We start from the raw sequence: 18,953 nt of genomic DNA on the forward strand, positions 1-18,953 counted from the left end.
AATAATTATTGCCAACATTCAGTAACCTGATTTTATAATTTCAAAAGTTTGTATTTACGTCATTATTTTTCACTTTGTCATTTTATTGAACCTGTATTAAGAAATGCAAACCACACACATCAGTCTATGAGTGCAACTGGTGAAGTGTCGTGATTAGGATTGTGATTTAAGTGTACATATATTTTATAATTCAATTATCTTTTTTTTTTCTCTTTTTAATTTGCCTAAGGCCCTTCATCACTTATGAATTTTATTTAAAAAAAAATGTTTTTAATTCCTGACACGCTTTCTACCCATGTCTAATACATCCTGGCATTATGATTAACAGCGATTCCAGGTCAGGAATGCACAAAAGGTCAAGTGGTGTTAGCTGCTGTGATCTATGAGGCTCCTCTGGAGAATGGAGAAAAACGTCTGGCACTAACAGATATATATACACTGCCAGTCAGACTACCAGTTTGGATACACCTTCTCATTTAATGGTTTTTCTTTATTTTTACTACTTTCTACATTGTAGATAAATAATGAAAACATCAAATACATGTAGCAAGACATATGGGAGTTATGTAGCATGAAAAAAATGATAAATAATTCTATTATGTTTTAGAGTTTAGAGTCCTGAAATTAGCAAGTCTTTGCTTTATTAACAGCCCTGCAAACCCTTGGCCTTCTCTAAATGAGCTTCTCTAAATGAGAGAATGTCAAGAGTGTGCAGTAATCAAAAGAAAGGGTGGCTATTTTGAAGAATCTAAAATATAAAACATGTTTTGACTTTTTATCTGTTCATTCAGTTTTGAGGCCTTCAGTGGGAATCTACCATGTAAATAGTCATGAAATTAAAGAAAAAACAAACTTTTGACTGGTAATGTAGCCCAGGTTTTACTAGTTTTACAAATGATTATTGTGTTTTATCATCATAACAACATATATATATAACATATATATGAACATCCCACGTGCCCAGTGAACTTAAGGTACAAATAAACCTCCCATACACTGGTGTCATTTGATGTTTGACATCATTTATTTTGATTAGTTACAAAACATAAATAAAATCAACAGATGAATTAGTTACAATTTACAGAGGCTAAATCACCTGCAACATACATTATTCCTTTAGTTTCCTTTTCTGCCCAAATGTACTTTTTAACCATGGCTCTCAATTGTGTCATTTTGGGAGCCCCCAGATTCTCTGTTTAATTTGTATTAATTTCAATTTAATTTAATTTAATGTGACCTAAAGCTCAGTAGGAAGGTGAGGTGGCATTACTTTATGTATCATCTGGGCTGCAGTCGTTCAAAACTAAAATATGGTGGCAAAATAACCAAAAATGATCTGAATATGATCTGGAGTGAGCTTCACCTGTCAGAGTTAAAGCAAGACAGGGAGTCCCATGTAAACATGGATGAAAACCAGTTTTCTAGTTTCAAATAACCTCTGATTTGTAGCGGGGATAACACAATTTTACAATTTGTACAACCTCATTCCAAAATACAAAAATAATCTTTGTCTTTTTGATAACATTTTGGTAACACTTCAAGGACAAAGTCAGCTTCTCTTCATGAGTCATAATCATTAAGCTGTAGCTTGTTAGATGCATGTTAGTATCAGACATGACGACACACACACCTTCACTAATAATGAACTACAGTACATCTCTGTGAAAATGTGGGTAGTCTTGAAAAGCAACAAATACTGAGTACTGTGAATTTATATTCTAGATTATGCCGCTTCTGAACAACCATACCACTTAGCATGAACTATTCCTCTTAACCACTCATGTTTCATGCCTTTAATTTACATTTAGCAGTCTTTGTCTGTTAAATCTCCCGTTTTCTGTGGCACACAATCTATTATTAATAAATCAGAAATACTGCTTTGACTACTGGCTATTTATTAGACCAAAAAAATGTATTAACACCTAACCATCGATGGTCTAATGTGTGTATGGCTGATAAGCTGTCAGAGTGTACAGTAATATATCTGCTGCTGATATATTACTCTGAATGTCTGCATCTACAAAATGAGTTTAGAAATCAAGAAATGAAGGATGTTTGACTCGAGTAAACCTTTAATTGTGTGCATAAAGCACAGTGGCCCACAATTCATCTTCTGATCATTGAATTCAAACAGGCTATATTTAATAATTAAACTGCTCACAATTGAAACAAGGAATTTGTACAATGCCAAACAAAGCTGACACATGAGCATGTGAGGATCTCACATTGGTGTTGAACATCAAACTTAGAACTGGTGTATGACTGAAGAGCTCACTTGTTTTGTTTCTGTTGTTTTCCTTTTCTTCTTCTTCTTTTTTTTTTTTTAGAAAGTAAGCCTAAAACATAGGCAGCGTAAACAATTCCACTTGAATACAGTGACATTTGAGAGGCTGCTTTGATGCATGAATTAATGCAATATACCAGGACTATTACAAAGCTTTGTCACACAGAAAAAAATTAACTCACACACTCACAAAAATGCAGTATTTTTAGAAAAAGGCAATATGAGAATACCTTTATAATTTAGTTAATGATAACTTGGCAGTTTTTTTCTTTTCCTTTTAAATCTTCCTCTTCAGCACTGGTATAGATGATATGCAGCAGAAATAAAGGAAAATGTCAAATGTGAAATCATATCATATTGAAAGCAAATGTATATGACTTGTTACCTCAGTGGGCTGCAAACAGTAACTGTGAGATTCATGAATATACAGCAAGTGCAAGCAGTTTGCATTAGGCAAGTCAAGCCAGCCATAAAATCATGCAGTCCTGGGTTGAATGCACCCAAATATTTACTGAACAGAGATGGCAGCTTTGAATTTACCATCATATTATGGGTTCATCTGGTCATATTAATTTTGTTACAAACATAAAACAATATAAAATCAAGCACATGCTGTACAGGTACACGACACCTCGACAGTGTGTTTGGTTGCACTGCGGTTAAATGGATAGCCAGATAAGTGCTGACCTCTGAAACATGCTGCTGTCAGTTTGGGTTTTTTTTTTTCTGATTGCCTTTGAAACACTTGATCTGTAGGCTTACAGTTTTAAAATATGATGAAAAAAATCCCCTATGCGTCAGGTATTAATCATTGTGCTTCTACAAAAATATTTTATGCCTTAAAGACAAATGAAAACAATACGTGCTGATCAATTTAGATGATCATTACTAATTGCACTTTTAAAAATTGATAGTCCTTTCACTGTAAGCATTGACAAATCCAAAGAAAAATGTCAACACCGTCAAATATTTTGTCCTTCTCGTCTCTGTTTAGGGAGATTTCAGGTCCCGCTGAGTTGGTTTGCAAACAAAAACGTTAATGTTATTTTGCGTCCAAAGACAGAAGTGATATGTACTCAAATAATCCACCCACACTCATAAATGCACACACTCATACATCAAAGACTTTATACAGCTCAATACTGATTCAGAAACCCCAGCCATGCTTCACATTACCCTCTGCCTGTACATACTACAACCTATCACCTTTCTTTCACATTCATTTCCCATCACATCCACAAGTACACTAGAACCCATATGTCATTGCAGTCACAACTCTCTCACACGTACACAGAACTAACACTCTAAATGGATCTGCTTTACGTCCATCTCTTGGACCTTCATATTGGCCTCACACTTCACCTGGTTTCATTTCTGTCCCAGAGGAAGAGTAGAGGTGGGGGGTGTTGGGTGAATTTTGGCACTGGTAGGTAGAGCAGCAGTAGAGCAAGATGAGGAACAGGTGGAAGAGGGTGAGGAACAGGAGCAAAATGCCCCACCAGCAGCAGCAGCGCTATCTGTGGGTGCAGCGGTACCACTACCAGGCAGCAAAGATGTAGCTGTGGACACTGGTGATGTGGGCATTTGGGAAGGCAGCAGCGGTTGGCTTTGAGGCTGGGCGATGGGTGGTGTCTGTGACAAAGACTGAGACTGCATGGGAGTTTGCATCAGGGGCTGTGGTATCTGCTGGCAGAGTTGGGACTGTGGGTAGCTAATCTGCTGGAGGGGGAGAGACTGATGAAGGTGTAAACTTTGCTGCATCTGTGGGACTTGAGCCATGTGTGTTTGTGGTGGAGGTCCTGGAGAGTGCAGGGTGGACAGGCTTCCTCCACCCGTGTAATGGGAAGAGGCTGCCACATTCAAACTTGCAGGGGTTGTGGGCGCCTGTGCCACTGGAAACCAACCTGGGGGAGCCACCTGCACAAATATAGTAGTAAATACTTAGAGACTATGACTACAATAACAAAACAAACCTTTTGGTACTGTTGGCTCAAGAAACTGTCTAAAACTCTTAAAGCTTTCTGACTTAGTTGTATCACCTTTTCGTCTAAAAAACCATGGAGAATTGTTTGGTAATTCAAAATCACACTCAAAAAAGATTTTTTTCCCCTCATAAACATTAAGCAACAGTTTTCAGTAAAATGCATTTAAAATATATAAAGTTTATTTATCCAAATAATTAATTATTAAGAAACATATGCCTGATATACCAACAACACTTTTATCATGTCTAGTCCTACCTCAGTTCCCTGGCTCCAGCCTCCCAACTCCTGCACCTGCTGAATCTGCTTAATTTGATTCAGTGAAGGCTTAGGCGGGGTGGTGCTTACTGTCTCCTTTGTCCAATTATCAACAAGTTTGTGCAGTTCATCTGTGAATGTACTTTTTCTTAGAGGACTGTGATCTGTGGAAAAACAAGGCGACTCGTCATGGCACCAACTGACATTAATTATGGTATACTGACCCGTTTTTTAGCACTACTAGGATAAACCGTACCTCTTTTAGCAGGTAGCGTAGTAAGGTGCTCTGGCTTGCAGTACAGTGACAGCCTATTCTTTTCACTACCTGAAAAGCTGCTTGACTGCTGAATCCCTGGATGAGGCATACAAGAAACAGTTTCGCAGAGAGCAAATATAAAAAACAAACAAACAAGAAAGTGAGAAAGAAATAGTAAAAGCCTCACCAGCATGTGTAACTCCATTGTTGTCTACGTGAGAGTGAGGCCTGGGCCGAAACTTTGTTTTGGTTGGCCTGGGCCTGCGAGGTGAGAGGGCAGGGGGCGCTGCAGGAAGAGGAGGGGTACGAGATAGGGAGGCAGGCAGACTCTGTCTTTGGTCTTTGAGGGAACGAAGCTGCCTGTACAGCTCCTGGAGCTCTCTGTTCTGCTGAGCCTGAAGGGAGACCACCTCTTTGATGTGCCTACAGAGAAAGAGAACGGTTATGTACTGTGGGAAAGAAAAAAAAATAAACGGAGACACAAAGAAGAAAATTCAATAAATGGAGAGGCAAAAGTCTTGTACAATAATAAAATTTCTTTCCCTTGTTGACTTACTTTTCTCTGAGCTTGTGTAATTCTCTTCGCAGGTCTTCATCCTCCAGCTCACTCTCATCATCATCATCACTGCTTCCAAGGGGTGAGTGGCTGTGGCCAGGACCTCGAGGAGCGTGGGCCATTGATGGAGTTCTCTTACTTTCTTCTTTATCTCCTTCCTTTGCCCGAGATTTCCTCCTCTCCCTCACCAAATCAGGAGACACTGGCGAGCTGTCAGTCTGCCTGTCATCTTTCTTAGTCTCAGTCTGGGTCACAGAGAAACGGCCAACTTTTCTGTGAGTGCCACCATGGCCTGATGGTTGATCCTTTGGAGGAGAGGTCTGGGGCACTGGAGTCACCTGGTGATTAATAATGTGGGAAATCTTCATTGCTTGTTTAGACCAGGGCTGCAACATTTTGTCTGCATAATTCATGACGTCAACTATAAAAATTAGTTGATGAGAAATTTTACTGTCAACGCTTCATATACTAATGCCAAGTAAATGTGTTTTTGTAACTGCAATACACTACAGGAAGCTATGGGGAAAGTATCACCTATATCGTCTGCCAAGACTGCAGACAATACTAAGGAAAAAGAATGTAGTGCGAACTGCAAAACAGGAGGTCAGCAGAAAATGGAAACAGAGATTTTAAAAAATGTGAAAGCATTTCACAGAAAACAAGCAAAGTTAAACGCAGACTGTGCAAAGCAGAGCTTTCCTTTCACGACAGCATTACTGCAGTGTACGAACATTTAAAAGGCTGGCACCCTGGAGCTGTGACATCACCTCTGAATGGGTCAGTTTTAGAAAGTTAAGTTAGTTCGTCACACTGATACCTTGTTTATGTAAATGTTCGTATTGTCATGTTTATGTTAGCTTACCTGTCAGAAACTTTTCAGGATGATGCTTGCTAAGCATTTCCTGGGTCATTATTTTGACCCGGAAACATATGAATATGAAACATTAATCGATGACTAATCAACTAATCAAAGAAAAACTGGCAGATTAGTCGACTACCAAAATTTTTGTTTCAGCCCTAGTTCAGACTGTCCCAAAGACTGAGACTAACAAGAATCAGCTAATGTGCTCCTACCTGAAAACGTCCTTTAGAAGGTGGATTAAGTAGTGCTCCTGCCTTCTCATCTTTAAACAGATGACTGCTTGAATCTGCTTCTGATAATGAGAAAGGGATGAAAGCAAAAGGGAAAGACAAGGACAAAGATACAAAAACACAAAAACACAAACACACGTATAAAAAACACACAAATGATGATACAGACATACAAGAAAGGAAGAAACAGAAAAATGTGCATGACAGTGAGACATACAAATGCAAAAAGACAGACACGGAGAACAAACACAAAGGCACAGTGTTAAGAATTGGCCATTCAAATCACACAACATTGTGACTTCTTTAACATGCATGCAAGTCTGTAAAATGTGTAAACATACTTTCTGTGGATGACAATTTTAAAATGAGGTCTTTGTGAATTTAAAGTTGTTAAAAAAACTACGTGGGGTGTGGGGAGTAGTGGTAAATGCATTCATTAAAAGCAAAAACATATTTTAAAATACCAGTTAAATACAGTATAGCCCACCCACACATCCACTCTCTCATTCTCACCAAGTCACCACTGCTCCACCCACTCATTAGACAATACAGCCCAATATCACATTTAAGATCTTTGTCAGAGCAACAGTGATATTGGTCAGTGTGTTTGATATTTGGGATTACGACATTAGAGTGTGTACATGGATCACCACAGCCATTTTTAAGGGAAAAATAAAACATAAAAATTAACATAAAATATATACAGCCTGGTATATGTGTTACTTACAGGTAATGGTCCATTATTAGTCACGCGTGTAGAACATAACATACATGCTCATGCATGTGCTCTTGTAACAGAAGATCTAAGCTACTGCTACACACTTTACACAGATAAACACGATTACATGCAAGATGACTGGAATACTTGAAAAGCATGATAAAACTTAGCCATGTGGAAAGCCTAAACATGTGCAAAAGAGCCCGGCAGTAACTTACAATCCTTTGGTAATGCGCACACTGTATTCTAACATATTATGACCTTCGCTATATATTTTACACTTACTTCACTACAGCTACATCATATATTATGGTTTTGGAGCAGTGCTACTGTGTATGAGTTTACAGGATAAGCCTACATGTATTCTGAACTACAAACAATTACATAACATCAGCTTGGTAACTTAGCATCTATGCTATCTGTGTAATGATGAGAGTTGCATTACACTGTCTACACTGAGTCAGCAGGTGCAGGTGAGATGATTGTTGCTGGCAGTGCATGTGGACTTGGGACAATGAAGGGAGGTGTGATGTGAAGGAATATTTCCTTGGCACAGGCACAGCTTGTCTTTACTCCATAGCTCATCAGCACTGGGAGGACATCAGATTTCTGATGCCAAACTCTTCCTATACTGTGCCAATCTCCCACCCTCCTCTACGCTCCACTGTTCTCGCCCCTGAGTGAGCAAGTCATGCAAAAAGAAAGACTGCCAAGAAAATGAAATTTAGTAAAAAGGAATTTAGAAAAAAATCAATAAATAAAAACAAACAGTAATGTATGCAGTGATGTCAACACTAGGGACTTACAGGGGGGACTATAACCAAATAAAAAAACATACATAAAACAGTATTATTTAGCTGCAAACATTAATGTCCATTAACATTAACTTTAAAGCCTTAAGGGTTAAAAAAGTTATTTTGCTATGTTAAAATTAGTACTATATATTAGATTTAGGTCCATGCCCCAACATCCCATTCTCTCTCTTTCGCTCTCGCTCTCTCTCTCGCGCGCGCTTACTCCCTAAAAGGACGCTACCTTGCTGGACTCTGGGCTTCTTGAACAAGCTGGCGGAGTGACGCAGTTTGCATGCCCAGTTTTTGAATTTTCGAGTCCAGGATTTCTTGCTAACAGGATTTCTGATACTAGGACATGTCAGGTTTAGGCCAAAATATCCACCTCCTGCATTGTGCTGCTGCTGTCCGTGCCGGAGGGGGATCGGTTGTTGATTGGGGGGCCATGATGCATCTCCAATGGCACTGGTGTCAGAATGTGAGGGTACAGCCTAGAACAGTTAAGACAATTAAGAGTGGCTGCATGGAGTTGAGACATTAAAAAAAACGCAGAGATACTCCAACATTTATATAATACAAATAATCGCGGACAGCTGAAACATAGTGGAGTCACATTTACACACTGAAACAGTACAATAATTATAATTCACTACAGTGAAAGACAAACTGAAGGAGAATTTACTTGAAATCTAATCTGTGGTATTCACTCACAAGAATGGTTGGTTCTCCTGGTACAGGTGGGCGTTGGGGCCCAGCAGAGTCATCCTGATTGGGAGGCAGAAGAGGGGTAGGTGGGCTGGATGAGACAGAGGTGGTGAGGAGTGATGGGCCAAGCTGCTGCTCCACTGGGTCCAACTCCATAGAGTTGGGCACCTCTTTGGAAGCTTTCTCTCCACCTCCTTCTCTCTCTGGGTCAGGAGAGGTGGAAGATGAACGTGAGGTGGTGGAGGAAGTAGTGGAGGACGAGGACTGTGGGGAAGTATCTGAGATGGAGGCAGGTGGGGGGAAAGATGAGTGGTGGATTGACTGTGGCTCTGATGACTCATCACCACCTGCTGATGTGGAGGCAGCTGATGTTGGGCCAGAGGTAGCTCCCCCAGCCAGTGCTGTCCCACTGCTGTACTCCTGATACAACAAATTCCTTAGCTTTTCATCCAAGGTTTTTATGCGGTTGTCTACAAATTCAATTTTGGGGGGGCCTTCACTGTCTGACTCGGCTACGGAGGAAGGCTGAACAGGGGATGGCGTCATTACGTGGGAGAATGTGGGTATGGGGGTTTCAGCAGTACCCAGATGCAGAGGTGGCAGAGAGGAGTCAGAGGAGGGATGAAAGGGGGCAGAATAACTCCCTGTGTCCTCTGTAACACTTGTCTCTCCCGTGGACACCTCTGACTCTGACATCTGTAAGGAGGACTGCTTCTGTAGTGGAAACTGCAGCTGTTTAAGGGGTGTGTCCACAGCTTTAACCATCTCCTGTTGCTGCTCAGTATATTGTGATTGTTTCTGTGCCTGTATGTGTTGTGATAACAGCTCAACAGGCACTTGGGTTTGTTGTGGGGCCTGCTGTTGTGGTACTGGGCAAACATTTAGCTGTGCCTGCTGTTGAAGAAACTGCTGACTAACTGATTGGGGCAGCATTTGGTTTTGATCTGGTTTCAAAATTGCAGCACCCATAAACATCTGATGCTGTTGCTGCTGTAGCTGCTGCTGCACCATTTGCTGCTGCTGTAAGTGTAATGTCTGTTGTAGGTTTAACTGTTGCTGCTGTTGTTGATCAATGTGGGCTTGTTTGGGGGGCAGTGGACCAGCAGGACTCATAATCTGCTGTTGTAACTGCTGTAACTGAGGCTGCTGCAGCAACTGTGGGGCATACTTTGATGTCTGCTGTTGAACAAGGGGTTGATCGGTTGGTTGCTGAGGAAAAGGTGGCAGAGGCAGAGACTGTTGTAACACCTCTGAATGACAATGCTGAGACATTCCCTGCACCTCAGTCAGCTGTTGTTGAAGTGGTATTTGTGTTTGAATTAGCTGCTGCTGATGCAACTGCTGGAGAGACTGCTGAAGTGCTCGTTCCTGCTGTAGTGGTACTTGTTCTTGGTACACCTGATGTTGGGACTGCAGTTTCTGTTGTGGTGATGGTACTTGCTGCTGTGATGCAGACTGTAGCTGTTGGTGTGGTTGTTGTGGGGCTGGTTGGGCTACTTGGGTGTATGTCTGCTGCTCTATGCCAAGTTGGCTTACAGTAGAAGGGATGACTACAGCAGGAGAAGGGGAATGAAAAGAGGCTGAAGATTGGTCCACGGCAGACATACGGGGCCTTGAAGCAGAGATCAGAGTATCATCTACACTTTGACTCGCAGTGGAACAAACACTGGTTCCAGGAGAAGTCAGGTTATCAGGATGAATAGTGATGGGTGAGGGAGACACAACAGCAGGAGCAGTGGACAAGCTGGTGAGGTTAGCATCAGGAGCAGCAGCAGGTGTTGCTATAGTTAAAGGAGCGATAGAAATTTGGTCAGCAGAAGCTGAGATAAGGCCAGTTGAGGTGGTGACAGGGACAGAGACTGGTCCAGGCCTGGTTTCAGGTGCTGTGTGATGAGTAGGGGCTGCGGTAGCAGAGGGGCTCATGGAGGTAGGTGCTGAAACAGTGGAGTCTGGGGGGGAGGTGGCAGAAAGGGTGGGGTAGGAAGGAGAGCCCATTCCAGTCAAGGACTCCAGACTTTGGGATCCTTCACTTTCTACAGCCGCAGAAATGAACACGGAGTTAAGTTTTTGTTATGTGGCCAAATGGGCCATGTTAATAAGCCAAAGTAATAAAACCGACTCCAGGAGTGCTCACCTTTCTCTCTTTGAGGAGACTGGGGAATCCTTGTCTCTGCAGTGGGTGATGGTGTGGTTGCTCCCTGACTGGAAAGAGAGTCTCTGTGGCGAATAGTCTGGTTGATAAAGAACCGCCAACGTCCCACTGGGGAGGAATGGGGCACTGGGTCCACTGAGAAACCGTAAAGATTGTTTACTGTTTTCTACTAAGTTGAGAAACATCACATAGAACATATTCCCATTCTACCAGAACATTTGTATAGGCTTAAACTTACTGGAGTAAGTGGGAGTGCTGACTTGTAACTGGTCAGTCAATCCAGTCTAGTACGAAAATAAGGATTTATCATTTTGTATATATATTCACGTTTTCTCAGGTTCAGCATTATTCAAACAAAACAGAAAAACTAAAGAGGATAGACTGATAGTACCTCTGAATGTGTCTGAAGAATTTCATGGGCTTTCTTAACTATCGCTCTGAGCTCCTCAACAAATTTTTCTTTCTCCACATCAAGGACAAAGTCCTCCTCCACCTGCAAAGTTTTATCAAATGGCAGTCATCAAAAATTAAAACAATACTTTTCAGAGTAAGTGCAAACTACAGGAATATACAGTAATGTACCATGTAATCTGCTATGTCCTCGGGTGCATCCCCTTCAATGTCAAACTTAAATGTCACCATCTTGTTGCTGTGAGTCTCCAACTGACAGTCCACCATATTGTCCCCACAGCCGGACACCTATTAAGTACAAGACAAATAATCACATTTATTCTTTGCTATTAATCTTTTAATATCCATAAACATACTTTAACAAATATAGTAATAAAGTCGGTGTTGGTGTTTCCTATATTTTTTCACCTGAAGCATGCTCAGTTGAAACTGGTGTTTCTCAGCCTTCTGGCTAGAAGCTCGTCTCTGAGACTTAAGTTTCTCTAACTTTCCATTCGCCAAGAGCTGCAAGGGGTCTTCGCCACTGGCTGGTATAGACCTAAAGGTGTCATGGAGAAATTGTATTGTAAATCTTAAGTGTGTATAAATGTATAAACTCAATTATGAAAAAGTAGGGATACTTTATAAAATAGAAATAAAAATGATTTCCAAATCTCCAAAAGGTCATTTTGAATTTCATTGGAGCAACATGTCTCAAAAAAGTTGGGACAGGGCCCTGTTTACCATTTGGTAGCGCCCCCTCTTCTTTTAAATATAGTCTGTAAACATCTGTGAACTGAGGAGACCAGCTGCTGAGCTTTTGGGAGAGGCATATTGTCCTATTCTTGTCTCATTTAGGATTCTAGCTGCTCAAACATCCTGTGTCTTCTTTGTGGTATTTTTAATTTCATGATGCATTAATTGTTTTAAATGGGTGAAAGATCTGGACTGCAGGCAGGCCTCTTCAGCACCTGGACTCTTCTACTAAAAAGCCAGCGCTGTTGTAAAAGATGCAGTATGTGGTTTAGCATCGTCTTGCTAAAATATGCAAGACCTTCCCTAAGAAAGATGTCATCTGGATGGGAGCATGTGTTGCTCTAAAATCTGTATACATCTTTCAGCACTGATGGTGCCTTTCCAGATGTTCAGGGTTATTATTACATAGGCACTAATGTAACCACATACTGTCAGAGATGCAGGTTTTGTTTGTCACAGACCATATTTACACTTTGCCTCAGTCCATTTTAAATGAACTTTGGCCCAAAGAAGATGGCAGTGTTTCTGAATCATGTTTACATATGGATTCTTCTTTGCATAATAAAGCTTAAACTTGCATTTGTGAATGGCTGTCCAGAATCATCACTGGTAATAACAGCAAAGTTCCTGTCTATGAAGCAGAGATCAAACACTAGTTTTCAGATGAAAAGTTTGCGTGTCCGATTCCAAATGTGGCACGTTGGTCAGAGGCCCAAACAGAAGCAAGCTTCTCATTGTTTTCAATACCGGCAGTTCTATTCGCAAGGAATCTGACCCTGAGGGTCAGACTGTCAATGAGAAGAACATCCAACAAAAACCACTTGAACTATGGTTTCTGTCAGCATGTTATTGCATGTCAGCACACAGTGCAATGGACTTTTCTGGCTGAACCAAAACAACCAAAACCAAATACTCCTGGCCTGCCAAAGAAAGATCACTGAGACTATGCACTGTTACCCAAAATGAGATTAAAGATAATGGCTTCTCATTTGGCCACAGTGTTTACAATCTAGTGCAACACAGGGAAAAATGCAGAGGAGTCTTCCACAAATGATCTAAAAGCAGCAGCCATGCTTGATGCAGTTTAAAGGCTCTCACTCAACATTAAATGTGAAATTGTAAAGGATTCAAATGTAAAACATTATTACATCATAAGACTCTTTTATGATTTCTAAAAAACATAATCTTTTTGCACTACTACTTAGCTGCAAAATGAATTCAATTTAAAAAGAAAAACCAAGTCTCTGAGCAAGTTTTAAGTCCTTGTATGGCAAATTACAGCTTCACTCAGTACTGAGATTACATTTATATGGAAATCAGACTATAATGATATCACTTACCCTGATGAAGAATGACGATCTGCACTTGTCTTACAAGGACCATCCTGTAGAGTGACATATATACAAACACACACACACAAACCATGCCAGCATGAAGAAAAGAATGCAAAAATAGATTAGCTATGTTAACGTCAAGTAAAGCAATAATGTGATTATGACAAATGACATATAGGACATGTTCTATGAATACACTTAGGAATCAAAATTTGTTAGTATGAATCAAAAAGGTGCAGTCAAAGCTTATTTTCAAATATTTAGATTTAGCAGTATTCTTACTTATTCTGCCAGTATGTCAGTAAAGTTATTATCAAATTTATAAAGCAAACTTTCATACTTCTTGTACCTGAGCAATGCCCAGCAGGGAAAGGTCACAGTCTTGCAGCGAGCCTTGGGTCAGTTTGGGTTTGGGGACATTAGAATCAAGTGATTGTAGAGTAGTAACAGGCAGAGGGGAGGTGGGTATAAAGTCAACTTGCCCTGGTAAGGTTACCTGGGCTGCTGGTGAAGATGTAGGCAGCTCTGGAGCAGGGGCAGCAGCAGGATAGGTGGATGGCAGGGATGTAAGAGATGATAGTGTAGAAGGACATGAGGTATGCAAAGGGCTTAGGGGCACTTGCTGTGTAGGAAAGACAGCATGGGGCAAAATAGGCTGCTCAGATATTGGTGTCTCAGAGTGTGTCTGACTGTGCATCTGTGTTTGAGAGTGTGCTTGGGCCTGATTGCTGGCTTGTGTTTGTGTGTGAGCTGGTGGCATCTGCTTGGGATGGTGCTGTGGAGAAGGAGGGGCACCTAGCACTAGGTGGCTATACAGAGACAGGGTCTTGCCCTGGGACTGAGGCTCAACCACATTATTGGGGCCTAATTGTCCAGGAGCAATCGTCATTAGAGGTGAAGTAGGTTGACACTGTGAGGGAAGCTGAGTCTCGTCAAAGGTTATCAAAGCTGGTTTCAGAGGAAGTGGTTGCTGAACAGGAGTTGAGCTGGGCAGTGCCGGTAACTGGGTCTGTGGGGGTGGCATGGCGAGAGATTGCTGCACGTGAGAAAGCTTCTGCAGCTGTTGTTGGTACTGCTCAGTATACTGAGGAACAGCAGGCTGGCAGATGGACTGAATTACTGAAGGGTCACCCTGAACAACTGGATGTAGTGATCTTTGGCCTGGGACTTGTGCTTGTTTGGTCTGTATAGGACGAAGAGGGGCAGCTACTGAACTGAGACCATCTGTTTTAGTTCCACAACTTCCAGCTGAGCCAGGTGACAGAATCATCTGCTGATACTGGATTACTGGGTGCTGTTGTTCCAGCTGTTGGGTAATATGAATTATATCAGACTGTACAGGTGGTATGGCTTGCTGGGTAGGGTGAGGGACATACTGACTGGTCAAAGGACCAGCAGCAGACTGAGCATGCAACTGGCTAGCTTGCTGGCCTTGAGTTTGTTGTTGGATCTGGGGCTGGGTGAGCGCTGGCATTTGAGCATTTTGCTGAATAAGAGTTTCATGTTGAATCTGACTGGGGATTGAAGCAACTGCACCTGAAAGCTGGACAGTAGTTTGACTTTGTTGGCCCATCATTTGAACATCAGCCTTTGGGACCTGGCCATGCAGTGGCTGTGACTGAGTAAAGGTTGTGGTCAGAGGATGAGCCTGGATTGGCTGAGAAGTTACTTGACTCTGTGTGGGAGTAACAGGCCCAGGGTAACTACTTTGGGAAGGAACCTGCTGGCTCTGGATGACTTGTGTGTGTCCCTGAATCAATGATAATGGGGTAGTTACTTGGCCCTCTGTCATAGCTTGAGGTGCTTGGGCTGCAGACTGAGCTATAAACTTGGCTGGGCTCTGGCCTTGGTTCTGGGGCTGAGCCTCACTTTGTCCTTGCTGTGTAAGGATTTGCGCTGGGACACTTGCAGGTGTCTGAACAGTAGTAGGAATGGTCATGGGCACTTGGCCCTGAGATATAATATGAGTTTGGTGATGAATTACCTCAGTACTGACTGGTGCGCCAACTGATATGTGAGGTTCCATTACAGATGTGTGCTGCTGTGGTTGGGCAACAAATGCCTGCTGCTGCTGCATCAGTGCTACTTGCTGCTGTTGCTCTATCAGCTGTTGCTGAGACGCATGAGGTGTAAACTGAGTAGAGTTCAGTTGTGGGATGCACATCTGCTGTATATCGGTTGGTTGATGATGAATCTGCTGCTCACTGTTGCTTTGTGGAATAGGGACAGCTTTGTGTTTTTCAGTTTGCTGAAGTTGAATGATGGAAGCTTGCTGCTGCTCTTTAATCTGCTGATTCATCAGAGCCTGTTGCTGTAATCTTTCTGCTTGCTGTTGTAACAGGACTTGCTGTTGACGCTGCTGCTCTAACTGTTGTTGCAACAGAGCTTGCTGCTGCTGCTCTATCTGCTGTTTGAGTTGCGCTTGTTGCTGCTCTTGTTGCTGCAGCTGAGCTTTCTGTTGAAGCTGCTGCTGCTGCTGTAGCATTAACTGCTGTTGTATCAGTGCCTGCTGCTGTTCCATTTGCCGGATTAAGGCCTGCTGTTGCAGTTGTTGTTCATTCTGCTGCTGCGTCTGCTGGGGATGCTGCTGCAATAACATTTGTTGCTCGTTTTGCCCACTTTGTTGCTGATTCTCTGTTTCCTTTTGTGTTCCAGTTTGGCGCTGTCCAATTTGTTGATATAACTGACTCTGTTGCTGTGAAGGAGGTTGCTTTGGTGGTTGTTGCTCTAACTGATGCTGAAAAATTGGTTGCTCTTGCGGTCCAAGACCTTGTTGCTGCTGCTCTTGTTTCTGTTGAATGAGAGCTTGCTGTTGCTGTTGATCCAACAGTTGCTTTTGTTTAAGCGCTTGCTGCTGCTGTAGCTGGGCTTGCTGCTGCTGTTGAAGCAGTGCTCTTTGTTGTTGCTGATCAAGCTGTTGCTGGACATACAGCTGATGTTGCTCAAGCAGTAAAGCTTGTTGCTGCTGCTCTTTTTGCTGCTGCTGTTGTAACAAAGTTTGCTGTTGCTGAAGCTGTTGTTGTGATTGTAGCACTATCTGTTCACAGGGATCCCCTGTTGATTGCATAGCTCGCTGCTCCATACCTGTTTGTGGTGTGAACACATGCTGCTGTGAAGCTGGCTGGACATGTGGGGCAGACTGCTGTACACAGATCTGCTGCTGAGTCTCAGACTGATGTTTCTCGATGGACGTAGCTGAAAGGCTGTGTTGATGCTGTTCTGTTGCAGGCTGAGCGGCAGTAACTTGTTGTTCAAGCTCAGCCGACTGGCCCCCCATTTGCAGTTGTGGCTGCTGCTGCTGCTGCAAATGAAGGGTGGAGGTCTGGGGATCCATTCCCATCTGTTGTTGTGGGACAATAGTCTGCTGGGGGATCACGACAGACTGTGTTTGTTGGGGTGCAGCCTGGGAAATGATGTCAGTGATCTGCATAGGAGTGGCAGGGTGTTGGGTCTGCTGAGCGTGGGGCACAATTGTCCTTGCTAGTCCAGCAGTATCACTGACTGGCATGGATGCAGTGAGAACATTAATGGGTGCCTGTGGGGAAACAGGTGGTATGTATGACTGTGAAGGGGCAACTGATCCGTGGGGAGTGGCGGTTTGAAAAACATCTGATGGGAATGTTTGTGACTATTGAGTGATAATGGCAAAATGATGTTTGGAGTTGAAAGAAGGGGGAAAAGAAAGTAGCAGAAAAACTGGGTTAAGATTAAGCTTTGGAAAGAAGCATAAATTATCAACACATTTAATTTTAATCAGGGTGTCCCACAGTGCTTTATAGCAGAGGTTGGCTGCCTCCCCACAAAATTAACCAGAATCACAATTTCACACTCCAAGGTAATATAGTATTTAATGAGAGAGACATCTCACCACCTCTGACAAACAACTTCCTGGGGGAAACCCTGTGTAGTGTAAAACCAGATGGCAAATCTCAGATGATTATGAGGATGATTTATGATGGCACAAACAGTTATTATATGGAAAAGAACACATTAAAATTAATGTTAACCTTCATTGCCCCGATGTTAAATTAGGCTGTCAGTTTAATATGCACATTATCACCATTTTCACCTGAAAGTATTGTTGAGGTACACTTGGTGATACCTGCGGAACCACGGTACCGGAGTGAAGAAATGTCTGACCCATGGGTCCTCCTCCACTTTGTCCTATGGACATGCTTGTCATACTAACACTCGGCCCAAGAGGTACAGTAGCAACACCTGTACTCTCACCAATGGGGGGCATCTGAGGGTGAGGCAATGCACCAGTGCTCTGTTGTGCAAGAAAAATAATGAATACATAAACACTGTATATATATTTATATAAGTTCAAAAAACAATAATTTTATCAGTAAGATATAAAAATACACCTACAGATGCAACTGTGGGTAGTGAGGTCTGTGAGTGGGTATATGAGTCCCCTTGCAGAGAGTATGCCTGGCTCTGTCCACTTGCATAAGATTCACAGCTTGCAGATCCAATGCTCTCCCCTTCTGAGTAGTCAAAGACATTTAAAAAGTAAGACGCTATAAAAATTCAGACTACACAAAAAGTACTTGTCCAAATCATATTCATGTATTTTAAATTTTCATTTAAAATTTCACCATTATAATTGTTTCATATTTCACATTTTGATCAGCTACTGGCACATGGGATATGTCACTAAGGAGCACACTGTACCTGGCAGATTTAGGGTTGCCCCACTGAAAATATTTTGCTGCCTGACATGTTGGTCCACTTCAGGAAGCTCCTCGGACTCCTGCACTCCACCTCCCCCTCCGTCTCCTGTGTGTCCAGCTGCCCCTTGCACCAGTGAGGATGGGTAAGATGGATGAGTAAAGGTGTAGGAAGTGAGAGTTGAGTCTCTTCGTTCTTCAAAGCCCTGCTGCTGAAGGACCTGCTGCTGTCGACGCTCCCTTGACTTTTTGATTAGGTTCACTCTGTCCCGGATGGATTTTCCGACCACCTTGGCATCACTTTCATGAAAGAAGCCTGATTTCACCTGTAATAAGGAAGTGGGAAATACAGAGGCAAAGAGAGAGTAATTAATTAATGGGCAAATGTCAGCTGAGGAAATCTAGATCAGCTGGAGAAATCTTGAAGTGGCTGATAGATAAAGTGAAGGGCTTGTAATTCCTAACCTACATTTAAGCTTTCAAATATCAAATCAAAGCCTTTTCCCAGTCAACAGTACCTGACACCTACGGGGCCGATCAGCTTATCAGGCATTAATTATTCCTGCCTTACCATCTCTAGAGCCACTTCTTCAGCACTATCATTTTCCAGGTCATAGCTGAACTCAATGGCCTCGTTGTCCTTGTGCTTCCCCTTCAGCTTCTTGGGGTCTTCAACCCAAATTCGGAGAGCCAGGCAGTCCTGGGTGCCCGTGTCCTCCTCAGCTAGTTCCACCCGGACGCCTGTGTCCTCCCCAAAGAAAGCATGGTTCAGCAGGTCTCGAATGGAGAGTCTGTCAAGAAAGGAGAATTCGATGATAGAAGAGACTGGGATGTTTAATGATCACTTTACCAGTCACTCTGCATAATAGAGTGGATGCTATAGTGTTATGAAAGTAAATCCTGCTTACCTCTGGCTTTTGTTCTGACGAATGCAGCCTTCAATGATCTCTTTGATCTCTGGGTCATTTACTTTGTCAAAGCTGGCTGGCTTTATACCCTGAAAAAT

General features: G+C 42.3%; 1 protein-coding gene across 2 annotated transcripts in view; it reads right to left on the bottom strand.

The window, feature by feature from the left end:
* Positions 1-1,003: 1,003 nt before the first annotated feature.
* si:dkey-151g10.3 (serine/threonine-protein kinase WNK3) overlaps positions 1,004-18,953 on the bottom strand; it is a 37,115-nt gene continuing 19,165 nt past the window's right edge. Inside the window, exons 6-25 of one of the 2 annotated variants that reach the window (XM_039604396.1) lie at positions 18,856-18,944; positions 18,519-18,738; positions 17,952-18,273; positions 17,646-17,764; positions 17,377-17,544; positions 13,624-16,902; positions 13,281-13,324; positions 11,614-11,743; positions 11,377-11,493; positions 11,186-11,287; positions 11,033-11,078; positions 10,777-10,929; positions 8,649-10,675; positions 8,182-8,428; positions 6,411-6,490; positions 5,337-5,674; positions 4,968-5,203; positions 4,781-4,876; positions 4,525-4,688; positions 1,004-4,201 (exon numbers count right to left, since the gene is read on the bottom strand). In XM_039604396.1, coding sequence (XP_039460330.1) covers positions 3,653-4,201; positions 4,525-4,688; positions 4,781-4,876; positions 4,968-5,203; positions 5,337-5,674; positions 6,411-6,490; positions 8,182-8,428; positions 8,649-10,675; positions 10,777-10,929; positions 11,033-11,078; positions 11,186-11,287; positions 11,377-11,493; positions 11,614-11,743; positions 13,281-13,324; positions 13,624-16,902; positions 17,377-17,544; positions 17,646-17,764; positions 17,952-18,273; positions 18,519-18,738; positions 18,856-18,944 — 8,526 coding nt within the window. In that variant the 3' untranslated portion in view covers positions 1,004-3,652. Of the gene's footprint in view, positions 4,202-4,524; positions 4,689-4,780; positions 4,877-4,967; positions 5,204-5,336; positions 5,675-6,410; positions 6,491-8,181; positions 8,429-8,648; positions 10,676-10,776; positions 10,930-11,032; positions 11,079-11,185; positions 11,288-11,376; positions 11,494-11,613; positions 11,744-13,280; positions 13,325-13,623; positions 16,903-17,343; positions 17,545-17,645; positions 17,765-17,951; positions 18,274-18,518; positions 18,739-18,855; positions 18,945-18,953 lie in introns of both variants that reach the window. The other variant, XM_039604397.1, reaches the window with a different exon arrangement.

Source organism: Oreochromis aureus, linkage group 20 (genome assembly GCF_013358895.1).
Source record: "Oreochromis aureus strain Israel breed Guangdong linkage group 20, ZZ_aureus, whole genome shotgun sequence".
NCBI lineage: Eukaryota > Metazoa > Chordata > Actinopteri > Cichliformes > Cichlidae > Oreochromis > Oreochromis aureus.